The following is a 17,997-nucleotide window of genomic DNA, read 5'->3' as shown; positions in this document are numbered from 1 at the left end:
TCGTACTGATCTGGAGAACTTGTTAATTAAAACACACATTGCTGAGTCCTGGCCCCACATATCCTGATTTAGTTGGTCTGAGATGAAACCAAAAACTGTGCATTTTTTTAACAAATTTCAAGGTAATGCTGCTGCTGCTGATGATGATCTGGGAACAATTCTTTAAGAACCATTAACCTAAAGCATTTGTTAGCACATTACTCTTTTTAAGAACTTAATTATGTCTCCTCCTGAAAGTATAGCTTATATAAACTTTTTCTTTTCTCTTTCAATTGTATCCTGAAACAAAATTCTCTATATATTTAAAGCCATTGATTAATATCACTGATGAGTAAAATGAGAGTTAGAATACTAGGAATTACCAACTAAATGGTTTAGAACAAACTGAGACAAATCACTTGAAACAAATCAAGACTACTAGAAAAAAAAATAAAGTTTCCTGTTAAAAAGAAAGTTATATTCTTGACACGATTCATATTTCAATTTCCTGCTCCATTTGAGATAAAGTAAAAAGCTTCCAGAACTTCATGAAGAACTAAAGAACTGACCCGTGAAATGCCAAAACAATTCTTTTGGCAGGATTGGAAGAATAAATTGACTCAACAGGCACAACTCCAAATGAAACACACCAAGAATTTTACTAGAAAAGAAGACTGGTTGTTTTCTTCTCCAGAAAGTAATAAACATGTTTTACCACAAGTACATATTCAGTGTTGACTATGTCTGACACACGATTTATTCATAACCATTAAATATAAAGACACTTTTTTTTTAATTGGCACACAACTTTACTCTTTGAAACAAAAAGGTCTTCAGCTACCACAGAAAATAAGACAATTAAGGTCATTCTTAAGATAAGAAAAATGTAGGCGCATAACATTTAGTTTGTCAATTTAGAAAATAAAAGCTAAGAAGTTACAGAACTATTTTAAAAACATTTTAATTACCCCCCCCCAAAATTTTATGCACTAATTTCAAAAAAACTAAAATGCTATTAGAGGCATCATCATGCTCTATGTGGATAGTATGAGACATGATGTGTTCAGTGGAATATTTTAAAATATTAAGAAAAAATTTCAATGTTTATATCCTTTGATTCACTTTCAAATATTTTCCTATAGGAATTCCCAAATAAGTATGTAAACTAGGTTGGACATGCTGGTTAAATGGAGAGAATTTGTCTCTCTCTCTCTCTACACATATATACATTCTTCTTTAAAAGAACATTCTCTCATGGTTTTTAAATTGTATATGTGTATGTGTGTGTGTATGTAAGTAAGCAAATAAATAAATAAATACACACACACACACACTTCCTCCAGGAATTGAGGAAAAGAATAAAAATACAGTAACAAAAGAAAGTAAGAGGAAACAAATGCAAATAAGAGATGCCAACAAGTTCCTAGAAATGGAAATAAGCAAAAAATACACAGAGATGAGAAATTTGTTCAGCAAGTTCCTCTAGGGAGCTTCTAAACAAATGCAGAAGGCAAGCTAATGAATGTCTCAGAAATTGTAGGCAGTGGCATAAAAAGGAAGACTTGAGGCTGAAAAGAAAAGGGTTATTACATGTCTCTCTGGGGCTGTTATACATACAACTTATCATCTGTGAAGCAATGTCAGTAAGGAGGACTTTAAATTCAGGAATACCAGGAACAGAAGGTGGAGAGGGAGGGGGATAGACAGAGACAAAGAGAAAGGGGGAATATGACTTAAGAATTATGTCATCCAGCCAGATGTACTAAATCTCCTACCTCCGCCTTCTACTGATCTCCAATGGACTTCCACTCTCTTGCTTTAGATCACCATGTTTGAAAAATTACTTGCAGAAATCACTTGAAGCCTAAATAAGGCACCTTTCTCCAGAGAGAATTCGTACTAGCCTCTGTCAAGTACCTTAGGACAGATAATACTAATCTAGGACCACCTTACTCCAGGTTCAAGACTCAAGATTCATCAGAAAAAGAGAGTAACACTGTAATAAAGCTGCAAATCCTGGGGAGGGGTGAATCATTTCCAGTTCACTGTTACCCTGAAGTTCTAACCCTTTGGGATATCTATATAAAAAGGGTGCAGAGGAATTTAAGCAGACTTTCCATTCCCCACTATGGGCAGGCTTTGGGTTTTGTTTACAAACCCTCTTACCTGGCAAGCCCACCAAAATTACAGGTCAATGTTACAAATGGTACTTCTGGATCAGCAGATTCCTTAGGTCAAAAGCAGTTTCCTGTGCTAGGCTTTTATCTTTCACTCTTTCACTCTCCTTGATTCTGGCCTAGACATACCATCCTATTATAGCTCTTCTTTATAGAGCATTCTTTTTCTTTGTATTTCTCTCAGGGTTTTAAAATTGTTTTTAGGAGATAAGGTGGTTTAAATAACCTCGCCTACCAATATTAAAAGCAAAACTCTGTATGTTATTTTGTTTCTGTAATTTCCTAATTAGGTTATTCTGAAAGAAAGCAATTTTATAGGCCACTGAAAAATGTAAAACAATTAGAATTATCATTGACAAACTGAGTACTTCCGGAGATTTAATTCAATGAGATACAATAGTATACAACACACTGTCTATATGAAACACCATTGTAGTATCATCATAAGATTTCCTATGTAATGAAATACAAGAGTGCCCCTGGAAGTGTATGCCTCAGTACACAGAGGCTGAGACTACAGTCATGACTAGTACCTTGTCCAGGTCTTAATAATTCACCAGTAGTTGAATCCAGGGAAATCTGGATTACTTCTTGCAATTGTTGAAGAGGGAACTCTAAGAACATCATGGTGAAGCACTGTGCAATTCCAGAAAATTGAATTTTAGGACTAGCTTTGTTTTGAAGAAAAGTAAATTGATAAAGTTTTAATACTAGATATGTAAAGCTTTCATATTTATGGCTGATCATTGAAGAAGCCACTAAATACCAAAATATAATCTCATTTTTAAGTCTTCCTGTAACTAACATTAAATCATTAGTAAAATGTACAAGTTGTTATAAAAGTAAAATGAAAAATCAGGTCAAATATGGATGATCAAATAGAAGACTGCTAAAATCCAAAGTTTTAGGTGAAAAAGTGTTTCAGTATCATAAAACATCTTGGTTTTGTAGCATATTACATTTAATAAGAAACCCAAGCTAATTCACAACCATGTCTCTCAAAGATAATTAATCAAGGTCTTACACACACAGTTTCTTTCATCTAGGTTCTGGACTCAAGTTTAATATTATCAAATATTTGAAAAAGAATCCAGCCAAGAAGCAACACTCTTAAATCAGAAAATTTAATAGCATTTTAAAAAGCCAAGATTATTTATACTATTACTTATAATTTAAAGTTGATTACACATCAACTTTAAATTTTAGTAATATCTGAAAGAAAATGCAATCACTCCAAGATATAAATGTTAAAACATAAGCTCCTTCCATTTCTTTTCAAGAATAAAAATATATTTGATAACGTTAACACTTAAGGAGAAAATAACACAAAATTTATAAAAGTATTGCTAAGACTACAACAAAAGTCAAAAAGATCCAGAAATAACAGACAATGTCTAACATGATCGTTGGTAGATTTCTCATCAGCTAAGTCAGAAACAGTCATCCCTTTCCACCCTGACAAGACTTCTGGAATAATACTGTCCAGTTCTTGCTTAAAGTCATCCTGGGCTTGGACCACCAGCTCATGATACTAAGACACAACTTGAGCTTCAGTCTGAGCTGGTTCAATGTTTTGGACCACATTATCCAGATCAACTATAATGTTGTGAAGTTTCCCCTCTGTAGCAGATTTTATGAGATTTGGCCACAGCAACCCCTTATCTCTTCGCATTTTCAATTCCACTTTTCATCTTCTTTAACTGTCCTTTGGCTTTGAGAATGGTACTGGCAGCCTTATCTACTGTCTTTCTGCATTCCTTCAATGCACCCTCCACTGTGCACCACTGACCCGACTTCTCACCCGCAACCTCAGAATAGTCCATGGCTGCTTTCCTTATGTTGGAATGGGCGATAACGGCCTGGACTGCAGCATTCTGAGTTACAATGGCCTGCTGAGTGATGCAAGCAGTTTGGCTCAGAACATCTTCTAAAGACTCAAGCTTAATTTGTTCTTGCTTTTCTTGTTGTGTAAGGCAAGCTGCTTCTTCCAGTGGTTGCTCTGTTACAGAAGTTGAGGATGCTTCCTCTGAAGTTATAGGCTTGGGTTTTCCTTCACCAATTTCAGTGTGATCAATTTTTATAGATTGCTCAGCCTGAACTGCAGGGGCTGGGACCAACAGTGCACCATCTGCTATTGTTAAAGCTGGAGGCTCTCCCTTTTGTTTTGGGAGTGGTGAAGCAGGCTGTGGGGATTCTTTTTCATTACGTCTGGTACACACACACAGCATTTTTAGTGAACCACACTGTAGGCTTCTTTGGCAATGAAACATTATAAGACGAGGAAATAAAAACATCTCAGAGCTTGTCTGAGTAAGATGTGTATTTCTCCACACTGTTCTGGAGATGCAAATCCCATTTGGAGAGGTTAGTGCCACCAATATCTCCAGAAACAAACAGAAAACCAGCTCCTACAATTTTGCCAAGAGACAACCCAGAACTGACTGAAACAGAATATCCATAGCATAGTCACAAAAGACAGAGGATAAACTTCCCTCAGAGGCAACTTGGGGCGATGGAGTTCATACCGGATAACTGACAGGCCCACACCATCTGAGCTGGGTGGCCAGTACTGATGGTATACACTGAAGCTGTCGCATGAGTAGGGGAGAGAGGGTTTGCATGCATGTGTGTGTAATGGCAAAAGTTTTAAACATGTGAACTGTAATCTTGTCAAAGGCAGTCTCTGCTTCTTGACTAATGTAAGAATAAGGACCAATCAAAAATTACTATTTAGATATTGAGTCCAGTATTAGTTATACAGTAATCAATGAGACTGTCTCATTTTTCAAAAGACCAGCAGGTCATCCACCTAGGAAAATGTAGTGTATGTGCCTACATTGGGTAAGGGTGGGTCAGATGAATGGTTAGATCCCTTTCATTTCTAAAAACAGTATAGCACCATACTTATATAAGCATGGGAGCCAGGTAGACAATACAGGTTCAAACTAGTTTCACCACTTTATGAAGCACGTGTGTCTGTACAAGTTACTTAATCTTTCTTGATCTTACTTTCCTAATTGGTAAAACAGGGACTATTCCAGTTCCAATGACTTAAAGGGATCTATTTATGTAAAAAGTTTGGAAAAAGTGATGCCTGCTATTTTAAAAAGTGTGGACAAGGAAAAATATTCTGATAGGGTGACATTTGAAAAATACATGAATGTTATGAGAAGGCAATCTAAGGCATAGCTCAATGAAGATTATTTGAGGTGACACAATAAGCATGCCAACCAGGCTGGAGAGGTAGGTGAGATAAAGTAAAAGGCCAGATCTTTACAGAACTGTTAGAGACATCAGGTGCCTTTAAACTCTCATAGATATTAACACACAGAAATCCAAATAGACTAATTTTCATCACTATATCACAATACTCAAGTGACCACATTGAACAACAAAGAAGCACTAAAAGCTGTAACAATTTTAGAAGTCCTTATTTATTCAGTTGAAATAAATTATTGGCAAAAGTAAAACTGCTGGGCCACAATTCTATTATCTCATATAGAAAGGAACACAAAGTAAGCTGAAAATGAGAAATTTGTTATTTGAGGACAACAGCATAGAAAACAGATAAAGTACTTATAGGGGAATAAATCTAATAAATAAAAGATATTGCTTCTAAAGGGCCAAAACTAGCATTGCAACATTTGTGCACTTAAAACTACATTAAGTATAAAGTTTGTGCATTTAAAATCTACATTATGAAATATCTAAAAGTTGCCTTCTATGTAAGAATTGTGAAAGTCTTTTAAAAAAGAACAATGAGGTAATAACAACATGATGAATACCAAAATAACATTTACTCAGTACCTACTCTGTGACAGGCACTATGCTGAATACTCAAACATTTGGCATGTATTAATTAGTTCAGATAATTCTCTCAAAGTAAAAGCATAGTGAGTTCCAATTTTGCCCAAAGTCAATGCTTGTAACTGACAGGACTGAATTTTAGGAGAGCCTAATTTGAAAGCTTAAGTCCATAACCACTGGGTAATACTGCCTCTCCCTTTAGTCACACTGACCCTTGCCACCTATTTTATTCACTAAGCAAAATATTATTAACCATGCAGGAATTGGCTTATCCTATGTATTCGTTTGATTTTCAGTAAATCAGATTACTATTTGTAAAACAGAACAAAACAAAGATGCTATTTAAAGATCATGCTTCATGGACACAGACAGCAATGTGATTGCAGTGGGGAGAGGGGTGAGTGGAGGTGGAACAGAGTATAAAAGGGATAAATGGTAATGAAAAAATACAATAAAATAAAAAGACCATGCTAGTGCTATAATTTCATTTACATGTGAGAATGTTAATGTCAGGTTAAAATTAACAGTCTAGGCTTGCTGTTCATTTTCTTAAAATGTTTTTTAGCAATTCTTGTTTAAATTAGTAAAATTATTAGTTAAAATTAGTAAATACTGCATTACCTTAAGTTCAGCAACTTGTGATGAAATATGCCACATAAGGCTTTCACTTAGGAACTTCATACCATATGGGCCTAGCAGTTCTGATAAGGACCTCATTTCTGAAAGGAAATGTAGTTAATTTTATACTTAGAACAAATACTTTAAGAACATTAACATATTGAAACATTATATTATAGAAGCCAATTACTAATGCAAAAATCTCGAGAAGTCTCTAAGAGTAAAAAAAGTCACATAAAAGTAAAGGCAAGCCTAAGATATAATGTATGATTATGCATATAATTAAATGAAAACACTTATATAAAATCAAAAGCCAAAAAATAAATCAAGCCTTCTTCATTCTCTAAAACACTGCATAGTATTATTCACCTGATATGTCAGAATACTCCTCTGCATTGAATGTTAATTCATTTTCTGTAGGTAAGTTCACAAATGCTTTCATTGCAGGGAAATATGCTATATGACCATTGCTGACTTGTCTTAACAAAGTTTCCAGGTACCTAAGAAGAAAAGTAAATTTATATCTGGAAGAAACTGTTTAATCCAAAATTTATTATGGTATACATTGTTTCATATAATTTTAAGTTGACTGACAATATGAATGAGCACTTATCCATAAAAAAACAACTTTTCCAAGTAGTTCATTATAATTTTATATCACTCCAAATTTCCAAATGTGTTCCTTACCAGTTTGTATATAGACTTGTAATGGTTGGCTCTCCATGACTGTCTAAATGTTGTGTTTGTTGAAGAAGAACGTTATTAAATACTCTTGTAATATCAATTTGCACATAGTTTTCTATTGACTGAAGTACACTCATGTATGCTCTTACACTTGTTAGAAGCTCTGATGGTTTTGCAATTTCTTGTGTGGCTTGATTATACATAGTCATTCCAACAATTGACCTGAGGCAAAAAAAGAATAAGAAAAGAGTTCTGATTTTTGCATGTATATAAGCAGACCATTCAACCTACTAATCTTTAACATTAAATAAAAAATCAAATTAATTTTAAATGCAATTTGTTACAAAGCCATGAAATTACTATCGTCTTCCAAAGAGAAACGACCTAAAATAAATGAATGACTACCTAAAAGGTACTATGAAATGGGAATTAATCAAGTGACTTAAAAAATTCTAAAGACATCAGTAATAAAAATGATTTAAGGATAAAGTCTTCTGACATAATACACTGTATGTAGCAAGTACAACAGACTATTTAAGCCAAGCTTGAATGCATTTGGCACTGTTATGTGCCAGTAGTTTTTAAGGCTTTTACATGTACTAGGTGTAATTCTCATAATTAATAACCCTACTATATAGTTATTACCACCATTTCACATATGAAAAAAACTAAGACTCAAACCTCAAGTAAACTGATCGCAGTCACTTTGTTTGGAATTGGTGGGTGTAGGGTTTGGCAACACTTCTGCCTAACTTAATACTGCCTCTCAACAAAATGCGCTATAGTCAAAACAAGACAACAAATAAAACTTCATTGTTCTTTAATCACTTATAACACATGAAACACATTTCTATTTAATTTATATCCCAAGAAATTGCATACGCCTAAAAACCACACAAATTTTGAAAGTACTTTCCTGCATGATCTTTTCCTATACTGGCCACCTCTATTTCATGAAACAGTCACTAAGTTTAGATCTGCAAAGCTCTTAATTCTGTATTTGCAAGAACAAATCCTTAAAAACAGATAAACCTCATCAATAGAAACAGTCCAAGACCAATTTAAGATAAAAATGTTATCCTTGTATATAGCCCTGACATCCAAAAAGTGTGCTCAACTGATCAACTACAATCAACCAACTAACACAAGCTGTATAAGTGGTGGTGTCAAGACCTTTCCCAAGTAAACAAGTTTATAGCCTTGGCTTGATCTTGATTACTAAGGAGAGAGATGCTTGGTAGAGTTATTTGCTTCTCTGTGGATTAGTAGACCAGACTACATATTTACAGAAGAAAACCATGGGAGCTGTAAACTGAATCCTACCTTCCATCCACCACTTTACCACCACCACCTAGTTGAGAATAATGAATACCAGAGGGCATAATGTCCCCTAGGTTTAAATACTAGAGCATCCTGAATTTTACTGTCAGGATGACTACCTTACTATAGGACAGCAACAGACAGTCTTTGTTCAACACCAGATCCTTCTCTAGTCACCTGATGTCTTAACACTCAATTTAGTGCCCACTTATATAATCTCCCACCAACTACAGCTTGAAGCTTTCTATCATTTCATTACTAATCATAGCACTTAACACAATGTTAATTAAGCATATGGAACAAATACTACTAGTTAATGACCACAAACCTTTGAAAAATCTATAGCAAATATTGCTTTATTAAGTTGCTTTAAGGCCTTTGAGACAAACTTGTCAAATCAGTATTTTTTAATAGTTCATGTTTTTATTGTATTTTTTCCATTACCACTTATCTCCCCCCATATCCTCTTCCACCTCCACCCACCCTCCTGCTCTCTACAATAAAATCAATTATTTTCTTTAGTAAGTGTGTAACTTTAGAAAAAGGATTAAGAAACATTTATAAAGTTGAAAGTTACTGACTTCTCACATGCAATATCATTTCAAGAAACATTATATATAACTTATAAAGCTCTAAATAGAACTGAATGCCTCAAAGTCTTGAATTCTACTGGCATAACCGAATCCAGAAAAGACTTAACAGTTCATCTAGTCCTGAGGTTTTCAAACATTTAAATGTTACCCCCTGTAAGATATGTATCTAGCATCACAACTCAGTACATATGTATATGTACACAGATACCTAAAAAGAGTCATGAAGCAATACTTACACTTACTACAGTCAATGCACTAATTTTTTACATCTTTCTTTCCTTTCCTTCCCTCCCTTTTCTTTCTTTACATGCTTATTACAACCATCTAATCTGATTTCATGACCCACTGGATTGCCACCTGCCAGCTGAAATACACTGACTTGCTCCAATTTTCTCATTTTTCTTAAAAGGAAAGCCAAGGTTCACTGAACTTAACTGGCTTGACCAGTATAAGAACTAGATAACAAGTACAAGGTGAGAACCTGAATAATTTAAATAACTCCCAGTTTGCTATTTTCATACTTCCCAATTCATTACTCTTTGTATTATACCAATTCTACTGATGCTTTTCCACATAAAAGGATATACTGTATAAGTATGAACAATAAATATAACAAACTTGTTATCTGAACAAAAACAATTTATGTTCTTTCTTACTTAGTAAAGCGGATTTCCAGATGAGAAGTCAAATATTCTCGTGGGGTAAAGGTATGTTCCCAAACCACCATGTTTGGTACATAATTTATAGAAAAACACAGCTCAGAAAGTGCAGTGTGCAATTTATCAAGGCTGAAAAAAGTGGTAATAAACAGTAAATAAAATGTTCAACATTTCAAAATAGCAATACAATATTAGTTTTATAAACATATCAGATCTTATTTAGGGATAATAATTACAGAGACTTCTCCTAAACTAAATTCAAAATCTTTAAGGATAGCCCTAACATATGAGAATATTTTCTAAAGACAAATATCATTCATTTGTTTCTGCAGAAGAGAATGACTATATTGACTTAATACACAAGAAAAAGCTTATTTCATTCATAAAGACAATCATTTCCAACACCCCTTATACTTTCTATTGTGGAAGAAGAAAGTTGCCTACAAAATGGCAAATAGCTGCTCAATGTAGGAAGCAAGGAGGTAGGAAATTTGCTTTAAACAAGAAAATATTCACCCATTATTGCTCACTATGCTTTCCATACAAATAAACAAACAGCCCTGCATACTAACTACTCTGATATATCCATTTTAAAATAATGGTATTAGCTATCCATGCCAACATGCCAAAATAAGAGTCTCAGATATCTGATTTCAAGTAAGTTGAAAATAAAAGATTTCTTACAGTATACCCTAAGTTTTTAAACAGATACCTGACCTTCAGTGCTCTGTATATAAAAACAAGGCAATATCATCTATTACATTTTTTTCAAAAATCCAAAATCTGTATTTTGAGATGAAATAAGCACTAAATAAATGTTTACTCAAGGTCACAAAGGTAAAAAACATGACTAAGAAATGGAGAATTTACAGTTACTAGCATTTCCTCAGTATGAATGCTATACAAAAAATGAAAAAACCTATAGTAGTAAGATACATAATAAAAGTGGATGGCTTACTTGGTCACTACCAGCCTGTTTTTCCTCATGCTCTCAACTCCTGGCTTTTCCCTTTCAGGTTCCCCTTTCTTACCAGTTTGTTTTTTTGACTTCTTATTCACTGCTTGACTAATTGTTTTGGCACAATGCTTGGGCAGCAACTAAATTTAAAAAGAATAAAATCTATCATTACACCAATTGCTTTGAAAACACATTAACTATTCAAGCAAACCTTAGCTGAATCCAGACTATGCAGGAAATATCATGCTAGCACTAAGAACAGAGATATAAATAAAGAGTAGCATTTGCCTAGCTTAGGTAGCCTAAGCTTAATGGAAAACAGAAATAGGTAAATCTTGTGTGAAGAAACACTCCACAGAGGACATTGTATCAACACTGCACTTTAAAGGATAAGTGAAAAAAAGACTAGGCAAGCAAAGAACAAGAAAGAACATTTTATTGGGAGGAAAATGGCCTAAAAAGAACAAAAATATGCTAGGACATGATGCATTCACAGTCTAGTGAGAATTAGTAGGAGATGAAACCTAAGTGCAGGCAGAATAGAGGAGTGTGAACTATCTGGAAGGGACTTAAATGCCAACTTCTGGGCTGGACTTTACAATGTAACTAACCCTAAAGACAGTGGCAATTTTTTAAAAAAACCTAATAATGGAGCTTCAAAACGAGAGGTAATGAGATTTACTAAGTCTAAGAAAATAGAAAATTAAAAAAAAAACTGGCTAACCTAATTTTCTTGCCTTCATAAACAAATTTCCTATCAGTAAGGAGACATTTAAATTATTACCTGGTCACTAAGTGTACACTGTTCTGTGCAAATATCAGTTATAAGATTTCTAGCTTGTTTGGCCATTTCATCCAGGAACATATTACATAGGGAAAGACTGCGATCACCAATATGATGTCTCTGTTAAAGGAGAATTAATAATAATAGTTACAAGAAGTAGTTTGAAACAAAACACTTTAAGTAAACATAGGAAATAAGGTTAAAGTCTATTCTACAATAAGGAGTAGAGGTTAGAGATTATTACTACATACATTGTTTTTGTGCTGCTAAATTTAAGATAATGTAAAAGAATATAAAAATACTTAAACATGCAAAATAACTGTTCCTTCATCTATCAAGATATCTTACAATATATTTTATTTAAAATGCCCTTTAAAACTTTAAAGGGGGTGAAGAGGCCATATACAATTAAATATTGGTTCACTTAAGGAAAGATTTCAAATTACAAATACTTAAGAGTTTAACAAATTCTGACTCCTGAAAGATAAAACATCTCTCTTGTTATCACTTCTTCCTGAAAAAAAAACAAGATTGAACTAGCATTGCTTCAAATTTACTAGATTAACTTATTTAAAGTACAGAGCTGATTTCACTACTTCCCTTCAATGTCTCAGAAATGCTAAGATTGGAAAACAAAATCAGTCAGGTTTCTTAACATGTCATAAGTCTCTTGATCTGCCCTCTGCCTCTAGCTGCAGCACTGAGAAGAGACTTTAAGACAATGGCAGAAGCAGAAAGATCACTTAGCAGACTGTAACAATAATCCAGGCAAAAGATAATGTGGCTTAGAGGGACTGAAGAGTTTGGATATAACTTTGTGGTTGAACAACACTATGAAGATAATTAATGCCACTGAACTGTACATTTAAAAATAATTAAATGGCATATTTTTATGTTAGCTACATATGTATTTTTTACTCACAAGAATATTTAAATACAATTTTAAAAATGGGGTAAATTGTTGAAAATTTTAAATGGCTATAAGAAAATTTTTACTTTCATTTTGCAATACAGAACCGCTAATGGCTCTTTAAGAAGAGGAACTCTGGCCCTGGCTAGTGTGGCTCAGTGGACTGAGTGCTAGCCCAGGAATGCCAGTTCAATTCCCAGTCAGGGCACATGCCTGGGTTGTGGGCCAAGTCCCCAATAAAGGGTGCGTGAAAGGCAACTACACATTGATGTTTCTCTCCCTCTCTTTCTCCTTCCCTTCCTTTCTGTCTAAAAATAAATAAATAAAATCTTTAAAAAAAGAAAGAGGTACTCTGGTGTCACTGTGCTAGATAGGTTTAAAGACAGGAAAACTATTCAAGAATACATGAAAAGAACATTAAAAATCTGAGCTACCATAGTGACAAAAGCAATGGAAAATAGAAAATGGATTCAAGAAATGACACCACCCAAATAAAATTAATTGGATTTGATGGGTAACTTAATGAGAAATATTATGGTGAGGAAAAAATAATGGTATATTTTAAGTATATAAAGCTTGAGGGAAAAATCTATTAAATCCAAACACTCTACGAATCTATTAAAATTGGGTGTTAATATCCTCACAACTATTAATCCTAAATGCATTCCCTAATAAACTTCTGTAGGCTAATCTCTGTCTCAGAGTCTGGTTCCAATGGACTACTGGAATACCATCCACAACAGATGTTGCCTAATGCTTAAAATATTAATAATGCTACTACTATCTCTAAATTTCTTTTCTATTAAGTTCTATAGTTTTAAGGAACTCAACAATAAGTTAAATTATAAAGAGATATACTATTTAATTTTAATCCATATTCTTACCACATTTATAGCAATTGATATTTGTTCTTTAAAAATTAGAAGAAATGTTGAGTACCTTTTGGATAGTTGGTATCAATAAAACTACTGATTAGTTTAATTATTCAATAACTCTTGTGTACCTACATGCCAGCATGTGTATCTCTTACAAATACCAGCAAATCTAGATTCTACTTACTCTATATACTGTATTGGCAAGTTCCTGAAATTCCTTTTTGATATGTTTATGTTTAGTCACTAATTTGTACATTCAATTTTCAAGTCTTTTCAATGGTAGTTTAAGAGAAAAAGCATGCAAAATCAATTACTGTATATACTGGTATATAACTTTATCATAAATAATACCTATCCCACCATTTATTTTAATAAAGGCAATTTCAAGTGACCTTATGATGATATGTTCTGATAAATATTGATCCATTCATCCAAATATATATCATATCTATTGTATCTGTATCAAATACCTATTTAAGCATTCTTCTGATTCTACATAAGGATGCATTAGATGGGAAGCTAGATTAGGTAGCCATGACTTTGCGAACACTCGGTCAGCTACATGTTTGGTTGGGTTAGTTTACTCTGCATACAATGTAAGTCAGAGTACTGCTCTGAAATTACCTCTTCCGGACACAGTTCATGTGTGCAACTCATAAAATGAGTGCAAAGTAGTGGAAAAGCAATTGAGTATCTTGACTGAGAGGGTAACTCCAAACACTGCTGAAACATCTTCTCAAAAGCACGACTATAAAAACTACATAAAGAACAATATTAAAAATTAGAATCAATTTTTATAATTCAAATAAAATTTTCATGATATAGTATCTTATAATTAATCTGATTCAAGTACATAAAAGTCACCGACTGGTAGTATTATTATTCCCTTGAGAAACTGATTATCTGTCCAAAGAGTTATCTCTTACACACACCAATAATCATTCCAGAGTAATAAAAATATTCTTGGTATAACATTACAAATTTTAAAAAAACTTAAACCACATCTATAGCATATGAATGTATGACATTCAAATCTCACATTATCAAATTTTGATAAAAGCCCCGACTATGTGGCTCAGTGGGATGGGCATCATCCCACAAACCAAAAGGTTGCCAGTTCGATTCCCATGGATTCAATTCCTGGCCAGGCCCCTGGTTGGGGGCATGTGAAAGGCAACTGATAGATGTTTCTCTGGCATATCAATGTTTCTCTCCCTTTTTTCTCCCCCTCTTCCCTTCACTCTAAAAAACAAATAAAAAATTTTTTTAAATTTCAACAAAATTAAAGTACTATTAATTGTAATAAACACTATTATTTTACGTGCCACTAAGAAAGAAAAACATCAGTTAAACAATGACACAGCACCAATTTTTAATCACTTCCAGATTTAAGATATGTTAATTGTAAAAGAATGAGAGTCAATAAAATATAGTACATTTTGGAATAATAAGACAAACAGTAAAGATATCTCTATTTTGAATGTGACAAAATAAGAATATGATTATGATAAAACATAAATTAATGACTGAAAATTATAAATTTTAAACATTACTCAAATTGCTTTCATTTCCAAGAACGGGAAGAGAACTTACTATATCCTTCTTTTACATTAGGAACCTTTCTGTAGCTCAATAATATGTTAACAGAAATTGTTCCCTTTTCTTTCCAAGGACATCTTTGGGACAGGCATTAAAATACAGTTCAAAATAACCTTAAAAATTCTTATACATTGATATGTGATGTACTATATTTTATAAGTTACTTTAAGAGACAACTGATGCCTTCCCTGTCTGATTTGGATTTCTCCTGCAATACTACTAATTAAAGCCACCCTAACAAACTGCCAAAATTAGTGTAACTGGGTTATACTTTAAAAATGAAAAGCTTTTCATAATGACAGCTATTCAACACATAGGAAATACTATCATTATCCATTGAGATGATCTCAGCATTTTAGAAATAAAGGGACATACTAGGTTATCCTATTCAGCCCCCAAAGGAAAAAAGGCCAAGAAGCAGGAATAGAGTTGTTATTGTATAGCTTTGAATCACAATACTTCAATTTGAATCCTGAACTCACAATCAAATTCATATATTCATTCAAATATTTATTATGTACCTACTATGCTAGACACTAAATAAATAAAACATGACCCTCCTTCAAGGACCATATAATGAGAGAAAAAGAAAAGAGGCAAAAACTTAAAAACTACTAAGTATAAGTAAAGACAGAAGCAAAGGAGAATGGAGCACAATGAAAGGAGCAGTCACCACTTTATAATATTAATGTACAATTTAATACTAGAGAGTGAAATTAGTTGGTATTTTATTTGTAACATTTGCTCTATTTAACCCTAATCCACAACTTTTTTTTTTTTTTGCTTAATCTAATGATGCAAGAGGGAGGGCCTTAGGGCAATTTAAAGTGACTGTTTTCACCTCCTCAAAATAAAAAGCGTAAAAAATAAATTCACACTAGAAAGAGCTATTCTTAATAATTAAAAATAGATATAAAATCCCATCTTGGTAAACTTTTTCTAAGCAGGTTGTCCACGAGTCCCTTTATTCTTACGATTTTATTATTACTGAACTGCCTTAAGGACTATACTACTATTAAAAAAGAAATTAAGAAAGATACCTTTAGATACTAAAAATCTCGAATTCTGATTTAAAGATAATTACAACATACCAAAATATGGAGAGATCTGATGTTTCCACCAACATTTCCACCAAGGAATCCACCATTTTTGTATGAAAAATTATTGTATTCATCATCTTTCCCAGTTCTCTGTGATCTGCAAGGCTAAGCGAAGCCTTAGACACACTAGTATATGCCTGCAAAAGTACAGCAAAAACAAAAGTAGTTTAAGTGCATAATAATGACTTTAGCATTGTCATTCTACAGGGAGAAAAAAAACCCACCAACTGTTGAAAAATACTTAAGTTTACTGTGACACTGCATCAGTAACAATTCCTTTTAAAAGTTCTCCATAGTGAAACAGTCCAGCCAAGATGGAGGCGTAGGTAGAAATCTTTTGCTTCCTCTCACAACCAAAATGAGGATAACAACCAATCTAAAAACAATGAACAACCAGAAATGCCAGAAAATCAAACTGCATAGAACTCCGACAACCAAGGAATTAAAGAAACAGTCAACCAGACCAACCAAACCAGTAGGAGACCAGCAAATGGGGCAGACTGAGAGAACCTGTGGCAAGGTGGCAAACTGTGCAGGTGGGACTGGCTGAACAGGAAACTGAGACTCAGAGCTGACTGCGGACTATGGCAGGGGTCGCAACAGTGGGAGAAACTCCCAGTCTCATATGAGAGTTTGTTGGGTAGTGGGGCTAGAGCCCAGCAAGCAAGCTGCAATGTTCCCTCTCTGGCCCCTCCCCCACAGGCAGCACCAAAGCACAGCAAAGAAGATTGCCCTGCCCTGGTGAATACCTAAGACCCTGCCCCCTTAGAACTTAACAGGTGCACCCAAAGAAATATGGCCCAAATGAAAGAATAGAGCAAAACCCAAGAAAAAAAGCTAAGCGATGAGTAGTTAGTTATATAACCTATCTGATGTGGAACTCGAAACACTAGTAATCAAGATGCTCACGGAACTGATTGAGCTTGGTTGAAAAATGAAAAAACAAATGAAGGACACCCTAAGTGAAATAAAGCAAAATATTCAGGGAACCAACAGTAACAGGAAGGAAACCAGGACTCAAATCAATGAATTGAAACAAAAGGAAGAAATAAACATCCAGCTGGAACAGGATGAAGACACAAGAATTTAAAAAAATGAAGAAAGGCTTAGGAACCTCTGGGACAACTTTAAATGTTCCAACATCTGAATCATAGGGGTGCCAGAAGGAGAAGAGGAAGAGGAAGAGCAAGAAATGGAAAACTTATCTGAACAAATAATGAAGGAAAATTTCCCCAATCTGGCAAAGGAAATAGACTTCCAGAAAGTCCAGGAGGCTCAGAGAGTCCTAAAGCAGTTGGGCCCAAGGAGGAACACACCAAAGCACATCTTCATTAAGTTGTCTAAGAGTAAAGATAAAGAGAGAATCTTAAAAGCAGCAAGAGCAAAGGAGTTACCTACAAAGGAGTGCCCATAAAACTATCAGCTGATTTCTCAAAAGAAACCATACAGGCAAGAAGGGGCTGGAAAGGAGTAAATGAAATCATGAAAGGCAAGGACCTACATCCAAGGTGACTCTATCCAGCAAAGCTATCATTTAGAATGGAAAGACAGATCCCAGACAAGGTCAAGTTAAAGGAGTTCATCATCACTCAGCCCTTATTATATGAAATGTTAAAGGGACTTACCTAAGAAATTGAAGAAGATCAAAAACTATGAATAGTAAATTGACAACAAACTCACAACTATTAACAAAGGAACCTAAACCAACAATAACAACAACAATGAAAACAAATACTAAGCAAACAACTAGAACGGGAACAGAATCAGAGAAATGGACATCACATGGAGGGTTTTCAGGGGATAGGGGGAGGGCAGGGGTAGAATAGGGGGAAAAGGTACAGGGAATAAGAAGCATAATTGGTAGGCATAAAATAGACGGGGAGAGGTTAAGAATGGTATAGGAAACAGAGAGGTCAAAGAACTTATATGTACAA

The 17,997-nt window shown here is 34.1% G+C and overlaps 1 protein-coding gene across 2 annotated transcripts in view; it reads right to left on the bottom strand.

The window, feature by feature from the left end:
• NCKAP1 (NCK associated protein 1) overlaps positions 1-17,997 on the bottom strand; it is a 99,360-nt gene that overhangs the window by 18,285 nt on the left and 63,078 nt on the right. For both annotated transcript variants that reach the window (XM_045846472.1, XM_045846382.1), the window contains exons 16-23: positions 16,055-16,200; positions 13,989-14,121; positions 11,580-11,699; positions 10,796-10,935; positions 9,835-9,966; positions 7,269-7,487; positions 6,951-7,081; positions 6,585-6,682 (exon numbers count right to left, since the gene is read on the bottom strand). In XM_045846472.1, the coding sequence (XP_045702428.1) occupies positions 6,585-6,682; positions 6,951-7,081; positions 7,269-7,487; positions 9,835-9,966; positions 10,796-10,935; positions 11,580-11,699; positions 13,989-14,121; positions 16,055-16,200 (1,119 nt within the window). The remainder of the gene's footprint in view (positions 1-6,584; positions 6,683-6,950; positions 7,082-7,268; positions 7,488-9,834; positions 9,967-10,795; positions 10,936-11,579; positions 11,700-13,988; positions 14,122-16,054; positions 16,201-17,997) is intronic.

This window comes from Phyllostomus hastatus, unplaced genomic scaffold (genome assembly GCF_019186645.2).
Source record: "Phyllostomus hastatus isolate PE091 unplaced genomic scaffold, TTU_PhHast_1.1 phas_contig_1, whole genome shotgun sequence".
Classification (NCBI taxonomy): Eukaryota; Metazoa; Chordata; class Mammalia; order Chiroptera; family Phyllostomidae; genus Phyllostomus; species Phyllostomus hastatus.
This window is presented reverse-complemented; position numbering and strand designations above follow the sequence as displayed.